The sequence below is a fragment of the Clinocottus analis genome, unplaced genomic scaffold (assembly GCF_023055335.1).
Source record: "Clinocottus analis isolate CAN_PGR_092001 unplaced genomic scaffold, fCliAna1.0.p SCAF_1, whole genome shotgun sequence".
NCBI classification, from domain to species: Eukaryota; Metazoa; Chordata; class Actinopteri; order Perciformes; family Cottidae; genus Clinocottus; species Clinocottus analis.
The window spans coordinates 6,857,251-6,876,169 of NW_027175820.1; the positions used below are offsets into that span (position 1 = coordinate 6,857,251).

General features: G+C 43.0%; 3 protein-coding genes across 6 annotated transcripts in view; 2 read left to right on the forward strand and 1 right to left on the reverse strand.

Moving 5' to 3' along the window:
• iqgap1 (IQ motif containing GTPase activating protein 1) overlaps positions 1 to 1,362 on the reverse strand; it is a 68,274-nt gene extending 66,912 nt beyond the window's left edge. The window contains exons 1-2 of the mRNA XM_068578514.1: positions 1,166 to 1,362; positions 973 to 1,048 (exon numbers count right to left, since the gene is read on the reverse strand). Of these exons, the coding sequence (XP_068434615.1) occupies positions 973 to 1,018 (46 nt within the window). The 5' untranslated portion in view covers positions 1,019 to 1,048; positions 1,166 to 1,362. The remainder of the gene's footprint in view (positions 1 to 972; positions 1,049 to 1,165) is intronic.
• Positions 841 to 6,942, forward strand: cartl (cocaine- and amphetamine-regulated transcript-like). 3 transcript variants are annotated; one of them, XM_068578528.1, is made up of 5 exons: positions 841 to 928; positions 1,314 to 1,431; positions 4,621 to 4,898; positions 6,099 to 6,176; positions 6,670 to 6,942. In XM_068578528.1, exons 3-5 carry the CDS (start codon positions 4,761 to 4,763, stop codon positions 6,775 to 6,777), a joined length of 324 nt encoding a protein of 107 aa, XP_068434629.1. In that variant the 5' UTR covers positions 841 to 928; positions 1,314 to 1,431; positions 4,621 to 4,760; the 3' UTR covers positions 6,778 to 6,942. The 3 variants fall into 3 exon arrangements, with proteins under 3 accessions (XP_068434629.1, XP_068434647.1, XP_068434638.1); XM_068578546.1 differs by lacking the exon at positions 1,314 to 1,431 and having other exon boundaries at positions 864 to 928; positions 4,757 to 4,898; XM_068578537.1 differs by lacking the exon at positions 841 to 928 and having other exon boundaries at positions 1,295 to 1,431.
• Positions 6,943 to 12,595: 5,653 nt separating this feature from the next.
• The window catches only part of sh3gl3a (SH3-domain GRB2-like 3a), a 30,189-nt gene continuing 23,865 nt past the window's right edge, over positions 12,596 to 18,919 (forward strand). For both annotated transcript variants that reach the window (XM_068578569.1, XM_068578579.1), the window contains exon 1: positions 12,596 to 12,683. In XM_068578569.1, the coding sequence (XP_068434670.1) occupies positions 12,639 to 12,683 (45 nt within the window). In that variant the 5' untranslated portion in view covers positions 12,596 to 12,638. The remainder of the gene's footprint in view (positions 12,684 to 18,919) is intronic.

The following is an 18,919-nucleotide window of genomic DNA, read 5'->3' on the forward strand; positions in this document are numbered from 1 at the left end:
AAGAACCAATGACAGAAAATAGCTGTCTGTTTTTTTAAAGTTTCCATCAGGCTCCCTGGAGCTCCTCATACATACACATATGTGGCATTTTACAAAAGGAAAGCAGCCTCATTCATTAGAGGCCCGTTAACACGTAAGATCATTGTGGCCGTTTGATGAGGAAGAGGCTTTTGTCTGTGTGCTTATTAATACACAGAAAACTAACAAAAAAAGCAGGGTAGGGGGAGGTCACAGGGCCGGTTCCCAGAGTAGAGAATGTTCTCCACTGAAGCTTTTCTCCTAAAATTATGGAGGGGTTGGGGGCCCTGTCACATTAGAACTGGGAGACAACAGGTAAATCTTGATTTCACACTGTGGAAACTTGAGGTTTCTAGTTTCTACGTTTTGCCTAAAAAATAAGTGAATAAAATTGAGACGTGCCGGCTGTGAGAAACATTTCTTGTTTTTCATTTTTTTTAAATGTGTAAAGTGTTATTGTGCAATTAAAATGAAAGATGGAGGATTAAATCAAACGTTTCTCTCTAAACTTTTGTCCATTAAATCCATGGGCGGTGGTTATGGAGTAATTCCACGTCTGTTTAGAACTCACACACAAACCTTCTACATTTACAACAATCTGACTTATTTGTAATGTTTGGCGCAATTAGTACATGTATCTTGGAGTTGTACTTTGAAAAAAAACTGTAAAACTCTAAAAGCAGGCCTCTTTCCTCCTCCACCCTGCGCTGCATTAGATTTTTTTTTTTTAAACGCGGAAGTCATAATTAAGCTGCAACCATGCTGTCACAAATCAAATAAAAACCCGACTGCGAGCGCTTTGGACAACTCAACTTTCCTGAGGCTATTGGAGCGCTTGCACGAAGCAGAGTGCTGATCCGAGACGTGTGGAGCAGAAACAGGGCTAGAGCCGCCCGCCCGGCACCTCAAGGTGAGCACAAACGCACACAAACCCAGAAGGGAGTCTGAACTTACAGCCATATCTCGGCCGCAGCCCGTCCGTCTCGTCAGAAGTTGACATCCTCTCTGCGCTCCGCGGTTCGCTTCAGCGCTACGAGAAAAAAAAAAGAAAAAAAAAGTTGACGCACAGTTGGGAGTTGGGACAGTTTGGTTCCCAAACGGTAAAAATAAAAAATCACAAAGCACTGCGACAGAAACCCGTGAGGACCTTTCGGCCCCGTAGTTCCACCTCCGCGCGGTTCTGACTAGAGACTTTTTTTCTTCCTCTTCTTCTTCTTCTTCTTCTTCTTCTTCTTCTTCAAACCTCACTGATGTCACTGGGTGTGTTCTTCCTAATCCTGAAGTATGCGTTTCAGGAAGCGGAGCTCGCGGCCTGCGAAGTGGCCACGGCTGCGGGCGCAGTGGCCCCTGGCGGCCGGTGCAGGTAGAAGACACAGCAGAACTCCAGAAGAATCGGTTCTTGATTCCTCCATGGTGAGGGCAGCGCCTAGAGTTTTTTTCAGCATGAGAAATATCATGTGTGGCGGGAGGGCGTGACTCAAGACCGAAATGAGTGACAGTCAAGTCACGCGTGACACTTGAGAGCCCTGTGTGTGTGTGTGTGTGTGTGTGTGTGTGTGTGTGTGTGTGTGTGTGTGTGTGTTGCTAAATATATATATATATATATATATATATATATATATATATATATATATATATATATATATATATAGATAGATAGATAGATAGATAGATAGATAGATAGATAGATAGATAGATAGATAGATAGATACTTTATTGATCCCCAAAGGGAAATTCAAGGTCCAAGTAGCTTGACACATCACACAACGTAATATATACATACACACACTATTACAGAAGATTTACAAAAGATTCTCCAAGAGAAAAATTACTAAAAAACAAGAGAAAAAATTGGATGGAGGGAGGGGGCGTGTTGTGCAGGCTAACATAGCCAGTAGCCAGTAGGGGGGAGTGTTGTGCAGAGGGCTAACGTAGCCAGTAGCCAGTAGGGGCGTTGTGCTATCTACTGACATAGCCAGTTGATAGTGAACCCCGTAGATAAGTTGTGAGTGGGTTGGGGTCTGTGCATGTTTGAGTGGGTGGAGACTATGCAGAGAAGTCTAACACAGTAGCTTTGATAGACTTTGACAGGTTGAACAGTTGTATGGCTCTAGGGATGAACGATTTCCCCAGCCTATCAGTTTTGCATGACAGCAAGCGCTGCCCTTTTTTGTAGATTAAGTCCGTGTTGGCAGATCAGTCCAGTTTATTGTCGAGAAATAACCCCAAGGTACTCGTATGTGCCTACCACCTCCACATTGACCCCCTCAATGGAGACTGGTGGCACGGTTGGTTTAGACCTGAGGAAATCCACCACCATTTCCTTGGTCTTAGCGGTGTTGAGTCGAAGGTGGTTGAGTTTGCACCATTGCACAAAGTCCTCCACCAGGCTCCCGTACTCCCCATCCTGGCCATCCGTGATACACCCCACAATTGCAGTGTCATCCGAGAACTTCTGCATGTGGCAGGACTCTGTGTTGTAGCAGAAGTCAGAAGTGTACAGGGTGAACAGAGCAGGAGAGAGCACAGTTCCCTGTGGTGCTCCGGTGCTGAAGACCACAGTGTCTGACAGGCAGTCCTTCAGTCTGACAAACTGTGGCCGCCCTGTCAGGTAGTTGGTAATCCATGATACGAGGTGATCATCCATGCCCATCCGCAGGAGCTTGTCTCCCAGTCTGAGGGGTTGTATGGTATTAAAAGCACTAGAGAAATCAAAGAACATGATTCTCACAGCACTTTTCCCCTTGTCCTGGTGAATATGCATCATATGCAGCAACGGAAGAGGAGCCAGGGCCCTATTTTTCGCACCTGGTTTACTGAGTTAGCTGGATAATTTTGAGGATAAGATGACGCATGTCAGGCTTTTCGGTTCTTCAAAGCAAGTTTAGAAAAATCCCCATAGCAACACATCAAAATCACTTAACCTGCTCCAGTGCAGGTTTAGTGAAAGTTCACTGGATAAGTTGACCACCCCCACCAGACAAAAAAGGCAGCTGCCTTCTTCATTGATGAAGGAGCGATATTATTTATATTAGTTTTATCAGGAGAGAGTTCTTCTAGATCGCCAAGATCCATTCTCACATCATGATGACTTCATGTACGAGCGCTAACGATCCTGCCGGCAAGTAATCATTTATTTACGAGGCTTTCTGGAGCCGTGCATTGAACACCACACAGCGCAGCCGAGTGTCGGCTGTCTCACATGTATTCAGACTGGATCACAGAGTGCATGCACATACTATATGCATAGACCATCACAGCCTTGCACTTTTTTGCAAGTGGAACGTGTTTGTGTCGGCGATGTAAAGAACATTGTGAAAGCCATTGCAGGCCGTGCTGTTTGTAACGTTTATTTAGCACTTAAGAAACTTATGGATGTGTTAAAAAAAAACTCTGATAAGTATATGACAGTGTTATTAGTACACCATAAATATCATTATTGTAGAAAATGACTAAGGTGAACTCATGATAAGAAGATTACAAATAATCACACAATTTATTTATACTGCTTTCTGATTAGGAATAGTACATATTGATCCGCCCATACACATATTCAAACTCCTAGTTATATGCTAATCTACACACACAGTATATACATGAATAGTACATAATGACACATATGTATGGTTGCCATTATCGCGTTTGAAGATCATGACATCTGTCCCTTTTGAAGAGAAGCGTGCACACGCAATTATTCAAATGACTGACGTTTAGCTCGAACGAACGAGACCGGCTGAGCGCTGATCAGCCTTTGAGAAACCGAGTTAGCCTAACGTGGATCATCTCAGGAATATTAGGACATTTGATCGACTTTGTTGAACAACGTACCAAAAATAGGGCCCTGGTTAAAATACATGAAAGACAGGGCCCGCGTGACCATTATTATGCGCTGTGATTGGTTAGTGAAGCTAGAATCTCGACCCTAGAACTTATCTCAGGATTTACTGGATTTACTGGATTTACTGATGACCCCTTTCCCACAGAGAACCCTCTGTGGGAAAAGGTTATGTGTATCTGGTGAGTATAACTATCTGATTTAGTTGATAATAGTGTAGGAATTAGTGTAGGAATATATAAGCATTTTTGCTTCTACCTTTAACTTTTCAGTTTATCTGTTTTGTATATATAGAATAATATTGTATTGTAATGATTGACTGAATGAACAAACAAAGTTTCCTTTTCTAGAATGAATGCAAATTAACACACACACATTTAATAATGTTTTGCCAATTTTACCTATTTAATCCCAACATTTCAGTCAACTTGTAATAGACATGTCAGTAATCAACTAGATGTTTTTACTAAGATGTTTATAAATTGTTAATCTTGTTACCTTTATCCGCCCTGAAGATAACACTGATTAACTCATTAATACTGATGAAAGTTTATAGGGCCATAAATAATGTGTTCATTGGATTAAATGATGGTGTTTTAATAAGTTTTTTTGCACTTTAAGGTGTTTAATAAAGAGATAAAACCTCATCTAAGGCCACATCACGTGACCAGGTCTTACGCAGATATGTTCATCCATTCTAACACTCTAAAATAGATAAGAAAATAAGAATGTGTTGTTGGGTTTATCCACTTCTGGCATCACTACAGCGGCCTCTCGGGGCGGGGCTTAACGAGTCCTTATAAGAGAACATGGACGGACAATCTCCAGTGGACCTGCTGAGACCCCTCAGTCTTGATCTGCCGCCTCCTTCTCCTCCACCACCTGCTCCTCCTCTTCCTCCAGAACCATGGATAGCTCCGGGATGCTCCGCGGGCTGCTGGTGATCGTCCTGCTGTCCGTCACGTGTCGCGGCCAGTCCTCCCAAGAAATATCCGCGGAGGACTTCGGACTGGACAGACCCGAGCCAGCCGCCGACAAAGACCTGGTGAGTGAGTTGTCACCTCGAAAAAAACAGATTAGAATTGCCAAGGATAGCTTTGGTTCACGTTTCCTAAACTTCAGAATAAATAAGCTTCTTTTTTTTTTTTTTTGCAAAGATGTATGTCGATTTATAGAAACAAAAACAAATGCATCGTTGTAGTTCAGATGAGATATGCAGAACTGTTTTAATTGTATGTGTTTTATTACACAGCCGTTTTAAAAATACTACAGATTAAAAGTAGGAAAAAAACAGCATGAAACTGCAGTTAATTACTATTATTCAGAAGTATTACAAGTTTTCTAAAATGTTATGTTTAAATATGTAAACAAGGTATTATCCTATTAAATATTTGTGAACAATTTCAGAAAATAAATGTGAACTTTAGATGAAACCAGACTCCAAATTCTTGTATTAAGAGTAAAATGTTTCTACAGAGGGAGATTAACATATTTCTCTGTTATTTTTAAAAAGCCATTTTTCCATGTTTATATTCCTAAAATAAATGAGGCCCCATTACTTAAACCCTCAACATATATGCATGAGGTTATGAATGCTGTGTGAACAAACCCCCCTGCATGAACCCTCAGAATATACGTATGAAAGAGTAAAGTTTGGTGGATGTAAGAGCTGCTGAAGTGGAGATTTCTGGTTGAGAGTCTGAGGAACAGGGTTTGTCTGAGAACAAACTCCTGGAGAGAAAACGTCCTTTAAAGAGATGTTTAGTTCTGAAGACTCTACAGGTGAATAGGGTCAAAAATGAACTCATATCGCCATGAAACTTTACCACTTCTTCATCACTGACATTAAAAAACCTATTTTTTGTATTACAAGTTTTCTGAAATGTTATGTTTAAATATGCAAATGAGGCGTCATGTTATGGTAACTTTTGGTGAATTTAGAAGAAAGACGCAAATAGACCAAATAATAAAATAAACATGAAAATGTGTATTTCGGATGTTTTTTGTTACACTAGTCTGAGAGAAGTTAGAGATACATGATAAAGCTTTCAAACTCAGCCAACCCTTCACGATCTGCAGATGATTCATGTTCAAACCCAACATTGTTTCTTCATGAGGAAAATGATGAACAACTTCTAGAAAATCTACTTTGTAGCTCAAAGAAAAACGTGTCATTTTGTGTTAAAAAGTATCACACATAATAGGAAGGAATAATTAGGAGTTGATATTGTCTGTTTTCTGTCAGGTCGAAGCGCTGGAGGCTCTGCTGGGCCGGGTGCGTAATCGGATTCCCTCCGCTGAGAAAAGAGGAAGCATTGCACTGGTGACTCCACTTTATTTTATTTGTGCATGTGAAGCAGCACTGTAATGCAATTTAATGACGTATTCCTTGATATATGGAAAGGCAGAGTGTAATGTAATGATCCACTGATGTTTAATTAAACTGGTTAGCAAAAGATACCATGCCAGTAATTAAAAGTTAACAAGAAAAGGCCAACGGCAGTCTTTCACTCCGTGCAATTACAGACTAATCAAGATCGCTGCCCGACTTTAATTAGCTGAACGGGGGACCTAAAATAACACAAACCTCCTAATGAATTAGCGTCCAATTATGTCACTACAAGGCACTGGATGGACTAACAAATACATCTGAAAAATGGATGAAGGAAAACAATTAATCAAAGAAGGTTAATTAATGCAAACGACCGTGTCACCAGAGACAATGTCAGCAAATACCAATGTACTTTCTGGTGTTTTACAACTTTTTTTTGCATTATTTGTATACAAAATATCTGAATGTCTCCCCCCTTCCTCAGTGTGGGATGGGTGACCGATGTGCCATGAAGTTCGGGCCTCGCATCGGGAAGCTCTGTGACTGCGGCCGAGGAGCCAACTGCAACTCCTACCTGCTCAAGTGCATCTGAAGCACCGAGGACCACGAACACTGCATCACCAAACCTCCTTTACAGCACGACAACGACAACAAGCCCTGAATCTCATCACGTCGTAATTTATATATCCGACATACATTGTTTGTTTGTTTTGGCAGCTTGTTGCTTGAGGATGAGCATGTATTATGTATTTGCTGATTTATTGTTTACTGTGTGCATGTTTTTGTTTCATGTTCAATAAACGCATTCGTATCAACACAACTTTTTGCTATTTATTTACTCAAAGTGTGTTTGTGTTGTTTGTGTTGTCCATGTTGCCGGTATTTTAGGTTTTATTTCATGAGTGAAACTAGTTTACATTGACCCTTTGCTGAGCCCGCCCCCTGAGCTTGATGTCAGAGCTACGTTATGATGGAGCCCACAGTGTCAGGTTCTGCACCCCCTGAATAAATACTGTCACATGATAGTAAAGAAGCAGACAGACAGCTGGATAGAAGGAAGGAGGATGAATCCAGGATGAAAAATATTTAAAATTATTTAAAAAGCCAAAGTGTAAATGTCAATCACAACATTCAGACAGAAGACAATTAAACTCAAGAACAACGCTGTTCCCCTTTATTCATTGCTACCATCATTAATTAAAAAGCAGAAGCTCAACATTACTGGAGCCACAATGTCGCATACGAAGAAATTAAATTTGTTCTTGAGCCAAAATTGTTTCAGAAACTCTCAACCTTTCTTAAAGTTTGACCCCCCTGCTGCTGCACACATTAAAGCCGGGGCTTGATTTTAAGGGTTGTTCATTCAGTGTTTCTGCCGTACTTCCCTATAAACTGTGAGGGATGAAAGCGAAGCATCCAGCTGTGACAAAAGCCATAGCTTATTCAAAATAATTACAAAAATTTAAAATAAAATTTGCTGAGCAGATTTGGCTGGCCTGCACCAGAAGATATGTCGCTTTTCACTTTGGCCTGGAAGTCTTAACCCGCGGAAATGACTGAAGACCTAATTTCAAAGCTCATTTGCAGTTTTGGGGACAAGCGGTAGCGTAATGTTCAATGCCTGAGGCCATTTAGCCTGCAATATAAACAAGTCTATAGTGAATGAAGAGTGTCTTCATTGCTTAGCTAAAGACTTTTTTTGTTGTTGTTGTTGAGCATGGATGTTGCAGAAAAGAATCGCCATGCTATTATCTTTAATAAATCGTCATAATCCATGCACTGATGAGCACATGCTATGAATATGACTCTAGTCTTGTTCCTGATAACAACTATTGGATTACATAAGTCTGGTATATATTATACTACAGGTGCAAACAATTATTGCGTTTCAGTCCACAGAAGGTGAAAATACATCCTCTGAATTAATAATTCATGTATATATATTTAATATGCGTTGTAATTTCATGTATTTCAGGAGTATTGCGCCAATGTAGCATGATGTTTAAAACATGAGAAAATCAATGCAGCAGAACCAGAGATATCCTATTTTTTAATTCCACACATTCCTCCTCCTGGCGCGTACATTACCCACAATGCAACTCACCCATCAGCGGTTCTGTTATAGATAGGGGTGTGTTGTGCTCCTAGCGGCTAGCGTAACCTGCAGCCTCCAGCCTGCCACAGAGACGAGCAGCTTGCTAGCTACGAGCGAAAAATGGAGAAAGGCCTTCAGGAATTTAATTTAATTTGGCCTTTTTTTTTTTTGTTCAGTCGTGTCAGCTAGAGTTGGTCATGTTTCATATTGTCTGGGAACAAAGAGAAGCGCTGACACATAAAAATGCACCTAAAGCGAGTGTCAAAACCTGTTTTTCTAATCTGATACATTTAATAATGTCTATTGAAATATGTAAATGGAAACAGCTTTTCTTCACGTGGGCAGTAATGTGTGAAAGATCCCCTCAAAGCAAAAGGCCTTTTCCTTTTGCAGGCAAGATAGTAAGCTGCAGTGTTTGTAGCTTTGATTGTAAGTTTCATTTTGTTAAAATGAGACAAACGTTACTTTTATTGATATGGCAAATCTAGGAAAATAATTTAAAAAAATTGTGGAGAAGTTGTGAAGTGTTATGAAGTCAGCAAACTGACAAAGTTAATGTAAACAAATGGAAGGTAACATTTGCCTGTAGCCACCATTAGCTCAGCTATGCAGACCTGCTTTACAGTTTCCATCGCGCATGAGTTGCGCTTGCCAGTAGGTCTAACTGTGTTACACAGGCTGCGGGCGAATAGTCCTTTTTGGTTAGGAAACTTCCTAACTGGGGAAAATGAACCAGGAAGTACCGAAGTGGCCGCCATGATAAGTGCCAGTCCAATTATCTAAACGCAAAGGAAAGGAGCTTCATGTGTCCTAACTTAGCTCCTTTAGCTTAGGAACCACTGGACCTTCATTAACGAAAGGAAAGGAAATAATGCCGACCCACAATCCCTTGCGGCGGCAACATTTCAGCAAAGTGACGTTTCATTCGGTCATTCACGAGAATAAACGATTATGAAGACAAACGCGGATCATGTAAATAATAATTAGCATAACTTGTAAATACTTGATATTCTCTCTTGTGTTGAACTGCAGCCTATGCCGAACCTTCTTTCGAGCCTTCTTAAGTTCTTAAGAACGATCGAATCTGAGAAACGCAGCCAATGTTATGAACCCAGACACAATTGGTGAAGATGGCGCCGCAGATGGTAGCCTCGGTACTGTTCTCCCTCGTACTTTTTCTCTTTTTGTTTATTTGTCTTGTTTCCTGCTCTCCCTCTCTGATCACTTTCAGCAGGGAGGAACTCTTAAACTTCCGTCAATATACTGGTCAAAATTTTTCACCGTTTTTCATGGAACCGGAATACTTTCAAGAGATTTTGGTTGGAGGAGCAGCGGCTCTACTTGGAAGACGGCGTGGGAAGCACGCAGGAGCGCTCGTTAAACTGCGCCAGCGTGGATTGTGGCCATGTAGTTGTGTCCTTGAGCAAGACACTTAGCCCTAATTGCTCCCCCTTGCGGTGTCTACGATGTATTGAGCAACAATGTAAGTCGCTTTGGAAAAAAGCGTCAGCTAAATGACATGTAATGTAATTTCGAACTGCGCTCCCGTCAATTCATCTGGCGAACGTCCGCTCTCTGGTGAACAAGATAGATGAGAAACAAAGCTAATAAAGAATTTAACAGATCTGCCACCCTGTGCTTCACCGAAACCTGGCTCGGTGCGCACATCCCGAACAGCGCACTTCACCTGCCGGGCTTCCAGCTCCACTGAGCGGACCACGGCACTGGCGTGCCTTTATATCAATGAAGGTTGGTGCACAGTGTTAAAGGAATCATGCAGCCCTCATGTAGAAACACTTTTAATAGACTGCAAACCATTTTATTTACCGCAGGAGTTTTCCTCGTTAATCCTGGTCGGAGTCTACATCCCACCTCAGGCCTGTGTGAGCGAGGCGCTCCAACACCTGGCTGAGCCGATCACCACAGTGGAGCACAAACACCCAGACTCCCTGCTCATTGTTCTTGGGGACTTTAATAAAGCAAACTTCAGCAAAGAACTGCCAAAATACAGACAGCACATCAAGTGTAGCACCAGGGACAACAACACACTGGACCACTGCTACACTGCAATAAAGGACACATATCACTCAGTCCCTCGTGCAGCTTTGGGACTCTCTGATCACTGCCTGGTCCATCTTCTCCCGTCCTACAGGCAGAAACTAAAATCTGCAAATCCTGTGGTGAAGACTGTGAAGAGATGGACCACTGAGGTTAAGCTGGAGCTACAGTCCTGGTTTGCCTCAACTAATTGGAGTGTTTTTGAGAAGACATGTGTGTGCAGACGAAAACCGTCCGCACATTCAACAACAATAAACCCTGGTTCACTGCCAGACTCAGGCAGCTTCGTCGGGCCAAAGAGGAGGCTTACAGTGGTGGGGACAGGAGCCTGTACAACCAGGCCAGGAACACAGTGACGAGGGAGATCAGAGTAGCTTAGAAGAACTACACTTAAAAGCTGGAAAAAAAGTTTTCAGCCATCAACCCCTCGGGTTTGACAAGCCCACTTTCACCCCGCCCATCTACCCCACCATCAAACGACCACCTTCACCACCTTCACTCTCTGCCTCCTCCTTACCTCTCCCACCCAACCCCCATCCGGCACTGAGGATCTGCGAAGAGGACATGAGTTGGCTCTTCTACAGACAAAAGATCAGGAAGGCTCTGGGCCCAGACGGCGTATCCCCCTCCTGCCTGAAAGTCTGTGCTGACTAGCTGGCCCCCATCCTCACGCTGATCTTCAACCGATCACTGGAGCTGTGTGAAGTGCCCTCATCATCCCGGTCCCCAAGAAATCATTGAATGACCACAGACCCGTTGCCCTGACGACCGTGGTCATGAAATCCTTTGAGAGACTGGTGTTGACCCATCTGAAGGACATCACAGGGCCCCTGCTGGACCCCCTGCAGTTTGCTTACCGAACAAACAGGTCGGTGGATGACGCAATAAATATGGGACTGCACCATATGCTGCAACACCACGACTACCCAGGGACATACGCAAGGTTCAGTCCAACGTTTGTGGACTTCAGCTCTGCATTTAACACCATCATCCCGGAGACACTTCAACATAAACTCTCCCAGCTCACCGTACCAGCTGCCACCTGTCAGTGGGTAACAAACTCGCAGCAGGTGAAGCTGGGTAAAATCACATCCTGCACCCGGATTATAGGCACTGGCGCCCCACAGGGATGTGGGCTCTCCCCACTGCTCTTTTCCTTCTACACCAACGACTGCACCTCTGGGGACCCGTCTGTTAAACTCCTGAAGTTCGCAGATGACACAACTTCATCGGCCTCATAAGGAACGGTGACGAGTCTGCGTACAGCTGGTTGATCAGCTGGTCCTCTGGTGTGGTCAGAACCATCTGGAACTGAACAAGTCCAAGACTGTAGAGATGACAGTGGACTTCAGGAGGAGCCATTTCTTAAAAAGAGCGGCATAAAACACAGCAAAACAAGGCCGTGCATGGACCCCAACATGGCTGCCAAAGCTTGTTGTGGTCACGTGGGTGAATACGCTCTATAGGTATCTGTCATATTACAGCTATAGTTACAAGCAGTTTCACACTCACTGAAAAATCCAAATATACAATTTCCATTTTAAAAGTTTTATGAAGTCACGTTGTCTCCTACTCCCTTACAAAATAGACTACAGTTAGTATATTACAGTATTTGTATGCGAAACCATGCCTTGAAACTTCTGATACATTTGAAGTCATCCTTTCTTCCCCGCCGCGGTTTCCTCCGCACGAGCCGCTGTCAGCCAATGGGGTTTGAGATGTGACGACATCTCTGCGATTCAGGAAACCCTCTCCTCCTACGCCACTCAGCAAGTCAAGCGAGATCATCCGAATCCCACTTCCGGTTTTTACTTTCAGAATAAAACTAATCCGACCAACGTCTCACACAGCCCTGTGAAAATGACAATGAAAAGACTCCGCATTCTGCAGGTTGATACAGAATACATTGATGCTTGATAAATGGACATACTGAGTTTGATTGAGACAAATATTTAGAATCAAAGCAATGTACATGAGATATCTAATTAGTTATGTTAGGAATTAATTAAGTAAATACATTTGTTTTAAAGCGCCCAATGTTTAGGCTGCCATGTATTTGAAAGACAATCAAACCATTTCCGGTCACGTCTACCTGCGCTGTCTGAGCTTGACTCTTATCAGGTCTCGTCTGCTGCGATTTAGAACGCCAGTGACTGATGAGTGCAGTGCTGTGGACTCGCCCGGCTATTTCTTCGACGTACGTTTCCTCACTTTCTGAGTGCTTCACGAGACCCCCCCCCCCCCCCCTCCCGCCGTACCTTACCCTCTCCCAGACCTGAAACCGCACGCGGTAGTCGAAGATGTCTGTGGCCGGGCTAAAGAAACAGTTCCACAAAGCCAGTCAGGTATGGAGACGCCTGCTATCGCTCGTTCACAACTACAACAACAACAACAACAACAACAACAACAACAACAACAACAACAACCACAACAACAACCACAACAACCACAACCACAACTGTGAGCTTCAGAACAGCGATCGTAATCAGGGGCTTGGGCTTATTAGAAAACATAGAAAGAACTGTATATACTAACATCAAACCGTGGCGGGCATCAGAAACTACCCGGGTTTTGTGTTTTGTAAAGCTCTTTGTGTAACGTTACTTTTCCATTCTGATAAGTTTGTTCTGTAAGCGAGAAAATATCAAGCCTAACTCCGTTGACAGATCCAAAGAGTCCACGTTTTCTCACGTATTCGCAAACTCACGTTGTTTGTTTGTTTGTGTGGATGTGAGGCGTTTACTGAGCGCCGTGATCCTCTGTATGTCTTGGCGCTGTCGATTAAGTGTAATAGTGTTATTGAATAACTCCACTTTAATACAATATCAAAACTCAGAAAGTGTTTTCAGGGTTATTACAGCTGCTGTTATGGTTCTATTGAGCTTATGAGCATAGCTGATTATGTTTTGTCCTGGTGTCACAGCATGTGTCGCCACTGGTCTGTTGAGACCACCTCATGTAGGAATTTCCTCACAAGAGTTAAAAGCCTGTCTTCTGTAGATCAGCAGTATGTTTCAATGGCAGACAGGAAGGATGACACGTAGCCATCGGGCCTCTTCATAGTAACATTTTTTAAACACAGGGCTTGTAAACATTGTGTAATCTCAGGATCCGCTATTCAGAAACGCACGTAGGTCATAAAACTCCGGCTCCAGAACTTTCCGACCTGTTGTTCCCACAGCCTCCCGCCACCAGGCTGGCTTGCTTTTGTAATATTTTACTGAAACATATTCCCCATCGCACTTTGACAATGCCACGATGCATCTACGTTTTGACTTGTGACCAAAGCAGACTCTGGGAATATAAGGAGGGCAGTCAATAATAAGGATCTGTAGTACTGGATGAAACGAGCATTAAACTGGTTGAGAGTCTTAAATTTAGGCCAGCTTCAGCCAAGACTTGTCTTAAAGTGATCAATATGTTGATGTATTCACTTTTCTCACTGTAATGTGTTCCCTGTTTGTTTTATAGCCTATAGTAATTGTTACTGGATTTGTGAGTCTATTGATATTCAGGTTTAGGCAATTTGATAAGGATACATCCATTTATGGTCTTTTTTTTTTCTTTTTTTTTACACATGAACAATCTTGATCCTTTTTGTTTGTTTGTGACTATAGGGACTGGGTGGATTACAATAGAAAAGTCCATCCCAATATGTTTGACTAAAACCTAGATATTAATATTGTGAAGATATTTTAGTTAGCTATTGACGCTTTCACTTTTGTCTACTGTGAGATTTTTTTACATATAATTACCAGAAATATGGACATAATGACTCGGTGGGTAAAAAGGCAGTCTAGTAAATTTAGAAGATTAAATACATTTACAGAAATGCAGCCTTTTTACCAGGAATATACAACACTTATGCCATATTACGATATTTGATATTCATGACGATCTCTAGTCTCATACCACAATATTGATATAATAATACATTGACCAGAAGTAGCCTTGAAACCCTGATTTGCTCCGCTTTGGTATCTACCCCTGAGTCCTGATGCAGGCAGAGGGAAGAGCATCATTGTGTCACAAACTAACTCTTTAGATACCGTGAAGTGATCTTTAAGTAGCTCTGCTCAACTTCTCTCTGACAAACGCAGCATCGCAGCTGAGACCTGGTTTCACTTCCACAGGAAAGTCTGCACTTTCAATTTATTTCACGCCATGAGGTAAAACAATGCTGGCTGGCTCGCATCACGTCGTGCAGGCCCGGGCCTTTCGCTTTGCAGACATGACACGACAGTTGGTCACCTTAACTTCACATGTGGCTGTTGATGTCCAAGGTCTCGCGGTATTTACAACTTCAGTCACAAGAATACAATTGGAACGTCATGATTGTTATTGAGTCGTAATACTACAGATATAATATTTTCATTATGTGGGCGAATGGGTAGAGTTTCTCTTTCTCGTTGAAACAGAGCTCAACTAAAAGCAGCTGCATTGTTTTATTTTATTTGAGTAGAGACACACTAAGTTTCTGATTGTTCTTAATGCACTTCATAGAAACCACAAATACAGGCATATAATTTAAATCAATAGTCGTTTACTAATAGACGGTTCCCCAACATGGTTTGGTGGAGAAAATGGAGCGTTTTTCTCTTGGAGTTCAGTTCTTCTTTACACGCAATTGATTGTTTGCTGCATGTCACGTTCAAGTCTTTTTTTTTTGCGGAATAGAGCCACACTTTTGACCGTTTACCTTTTGGCATTTGCTCTGTAAAAGGTTGATTGCTAGCTGGCTACTGTAGCTATACAAATGATTGGCTATATCATTAGCTGCTGCCAGGATGGAGTCATCAGAGTCAAAGTATTTCAATTGGCTCAGGCAGCGAAATCTGCGTTGCCTTTCGGTCCGTTATAGGCACCAGTGCCATTTTGGTAAGTGTTTTTTGGTACCCAACCCGAGTCTTGCGTGAAATTGAAATCCCAGAACAAAGGCCATCAGTTACCTAAGTAGATAGAGAGTGCTGACATTGGTGTTGACCTTAGACCAGTATCTGGGTGAATCATAGATCAGGCCACACATTAGAGATTTGTTGTAGCACTCTCATGTTCCCTCACAGCACAGCAGAGAGAATATTGCATGTTGGGCATCTGGGTTCATGCAGAGGGGGAGGGAAATAAATGTCATCATCTACCTCGTGGAGTTATTCCAGTGAGCACCAGCTAAATGTCAACCTGCCACTTCCTGTTTGTGTGTCGGCCTGTGCTCCTCATGGTTGTTGTGGTTGTGTGTCTTCTCTACACTGATTAGTGGAACTGAACATTGCACTGGACTCGCAGTTTCTCGAGGTACCGTGGACATTAGCTCTCTAAAGTTGCAAAGGTATCCCTCTTAATCTCTTCAATCAAAATGAGAAGTACAGGCCTTTTCCTTTTGCAGGCAAGACGTTGATTTCTCTTGTGAACATTGCAGTGCACCGTATTTTCTACCTGTTTGTTTTGTTCTCTCGGACATGCAACATTGAGAGCGTTTCTAACTCTCACCCACAGTGGTTTTCTGCTTCTGCAAAGAAAACATTAGAAGCTGTCTGACGACATAAAGTGTTGGGCGCTACTCTGACAACAAATTTCCCCTTGGGGATTAATAAAGTATCCATCCATCCATCCATCCATCCATCCATCACAACCAGACTGTAATCATTCTGACAATCAGACCTGTGCCAGCAGGGAGCAGGTCTACTCTTAAATGAGGTGACTGTGTCGGCCCTCCGGACTGAAAGTGGAACCTTACTACACAGAAGAGAAGCTTGATAACTGAAGGCTCTAGCTCCCAACCTACTTTTTAAGACTCTGGGAACCACAAGTAACTTTGCATTCAGTGAGCGCAACTCTCTAGTAGGGTAAAATGGCACTATAAGCTCTTTAAGATATGATGGTGCATCACCAGTCAAGGCTGTAGGAAAGAAGAAGGATTTTAAATATGATTATTGATCTTACAGGAAGCCAGTGGAGAGCAGCTAATAGAGGAGTAATGTGATCTCTCTTCCTAGTCCTGCTTAATACACGAGCTGGATTAACTGGAGATTCTGGATCAACTGGATCCAGAATTCTGGATTAACTGGAGAAACCCAAGGGCCTTACCCGAGCAGCCTAATAATAAGGAGTTACAGTAATCCAGTCTCGAAGTAACAAATGCGTGGATCAACGTTTATGCATCGTTTTGAGACAGGATATGCCAGATTTTTTAAATATTTCAGAGGTGAAAAATGCAGTCCTTTTAAAAATGTGCTTTTAGTGTGATCCAAGGGAGAGTTCCTAGTCAAAAATAACTCCAACATTCCTTACAGTGGTGGTGGATGCCAGAGCGATGTCACCCAGAAAAACCATATCAGAAGATAATTGATTTCTGAGGTGTTTTGGGCCGAGTAAAATAACTTCAGTCTTGTCAGAGTTCAGCAACAGGAAGTTGCGGGTCATCCAGGTTTTTATGTCTTAAAGACACGCTTGAAATTTAGTGACCTGGTGGATTCCATCTGGCTTAATCAACAGATAGAGTTGAGTATCATGGGCATAGCAATGAACGTTTATTGAATGTTTTTTCATAATATTACCTAAAGGAAGCATATATAAGGTGAATAAAATTGGTCCAAGCACAGAACCTTGCGGAACTCCATGACGAACAGTGGTGGTAATTAAGGCGTCAACTTTTAGGATAGTTTTGAAACGGTCGGAAACTGCGTGAATACAGGGTGCAGGGAACGTTTGGCTGAAGAAGTTTGCAAATATGACGGAGTATAAAGGGCAAATTATACTCTTGTAACTACAACTGCGGCTGGCCACGCAGTTGGATCGACGGACTCGTTTTGGTTTATAGTTCCCGTGTGTTTTTCATATGCCAGAACAGTAGGTGGTGCAACGGCCGTAGAGTCGACCCGCACACCGACGTTCACCGATATCTCCCTCCAGTAATTCACCGCCATCTGCGTGTCCTTGTACTCCGTCAGACGGGTTATATAAATGCTCATATTTGCTGACCTCTTCAGCCAAACGTTCTTCAAGGTGATCCATTGTTTGTGTTTCTCATATGGCTTTTAAAAACAGCGGTATTATGCTATGAAACCAAAAATGAGACTCAGAAAGGACGTGGTTAGCGGACCAATCACAGCCTTCCGGGCTGCGTATGGCTCGCGTAGCTTTGACGGATAGTCAGGCCGTGTCTACTACCGAACACTTTACTAAGTACACTGCAATACAGTGCACTATAACACAGTGCACTAACATATGTAGTGCACTGTGTCGCTGATATCAAATGGAACACTTACGTTAACCAATTGGCGGAAGTGACGGATGCAAATCTGTTCGCGGCACCCGCGAAAATTAAGCCGGAAGTGACGTCCGCAAATCTGCTCGCGATACCCGCGAAACTAAAACTGACAAAATGAATGCACTTCTTACCCTACTTTTGTCCCTTATGTTCTCCTTTCTCCAACCTATGTGGAGACTGCGACACCTCCACAATCGCGGCAGGAGGATATAAATAAATTAATAAAAAACTGACGAAATGGCTCCTCCTCTTCCGCTTCGTAGCCAAGATGGCGCCCGTTCAGTGCGAGTAGTGTCCATCACTTTACACTACATTTTTTGACCGTTTGCGCCATCCGGGTACTTTCAGTGCACTGAATTCCGCTGGTTTTGTCAGTGTGGCGCACTAAGCACTGAAAGTCAGTGCTCGAAGTGCGCAAGTGCGCGGTAGTAGACACAGCCCCAGAAATTTGGGGTGACGCACAGAAGCACGCAAAATGGCCAATTTGACCACGCAAGGTCGGCCATGCATGTCTTGCATGCGTGTCTTGCATGCGTGTTTTGCATGCGTGTCTTGCGTGCTTGCGTCTCTGCGTAAAACCCGAGTATAAATCAGCCTTATACTGTGCTCACACCGAACGAGACGCGAATTTGAAGCACAACCAGATTCTATGTAAAGTCAATGCAAACACGCGTCGCGAGGTTGAAAAAGCGTTTTTTTCGTTGGGCGGCGCGATAGACGCATTTGGGGCGGCGTGAACAGCCCGTTTGACGCAGGGCGAAATGAGCGTTTGACGCGGCGCGAATTCGCGCGAGTTCAAATATCCCAACTCTGGCGAAAAAATCGCGTGAGTCATAGCTGCGTCAGCCAATCAACGTTGAGAAGCTCTGCCCTTCCCCGTCGCTGATTTAAACTGCTGACGGACCCCTGGAAGAAGCACTGATAGCAGCCGTCTGTTCTGGGATTAAAGATACAAATATATAAACCCAGACACCATGGAGTTTGATGTTCCCGCTATGTAGAGTTTACACAACAAGTATAAAGCAGAACTAGTGGTTATTTCTATGGCGAATGGAGGAAGCGGTAACGTGTATGGTGTAATACCAGACGTAGTTCCTGGAGTTGGTGAAATTCACGGAGCTGTGTGCGGCTACGGTTGGTGTATGAACCCAAACAGAGGGGTATTTGATGTTCCTACGTTTTTCTGACTTCCACAACAATTATGAAGCAGAACTAGTAGTTATTTCTTCCTTAGTCAATAGCTGAGACGATTGCTATTTTCATTGAGAGAAGTGAAGCCGATAAGCCACGCCCCCTTTGACGCATCGCGATTAT

What these genes read in the sequence shown, in the direction of transcription:
- cartl (XM_068578528.1), top strand. Translation starts at nt 4,761, where the DNA reads ATGGATAGCTCCGGGATGCTCCGCGGGCTGCTGGTGATCGTCCTGCTG. An exon ending in CAGCCGCCGACAAAGACCTG is followed by an intron (nt 4,899 to 6,098) that starts GTGAGTGAGTTG and finishes GTTTTCTGTCAG; the next exon opens with GTCGAAGCGCTGGAGGCTCT. An exon ending in AAAGAGGAAGCATTGCACTG is followed by an intron (nt 6,177 to 6,669) that starts GTGACTCCACTT and finishes CCCCTTCCTCAG; the next exon opens with TGTGGGATGGGTGACCGATG.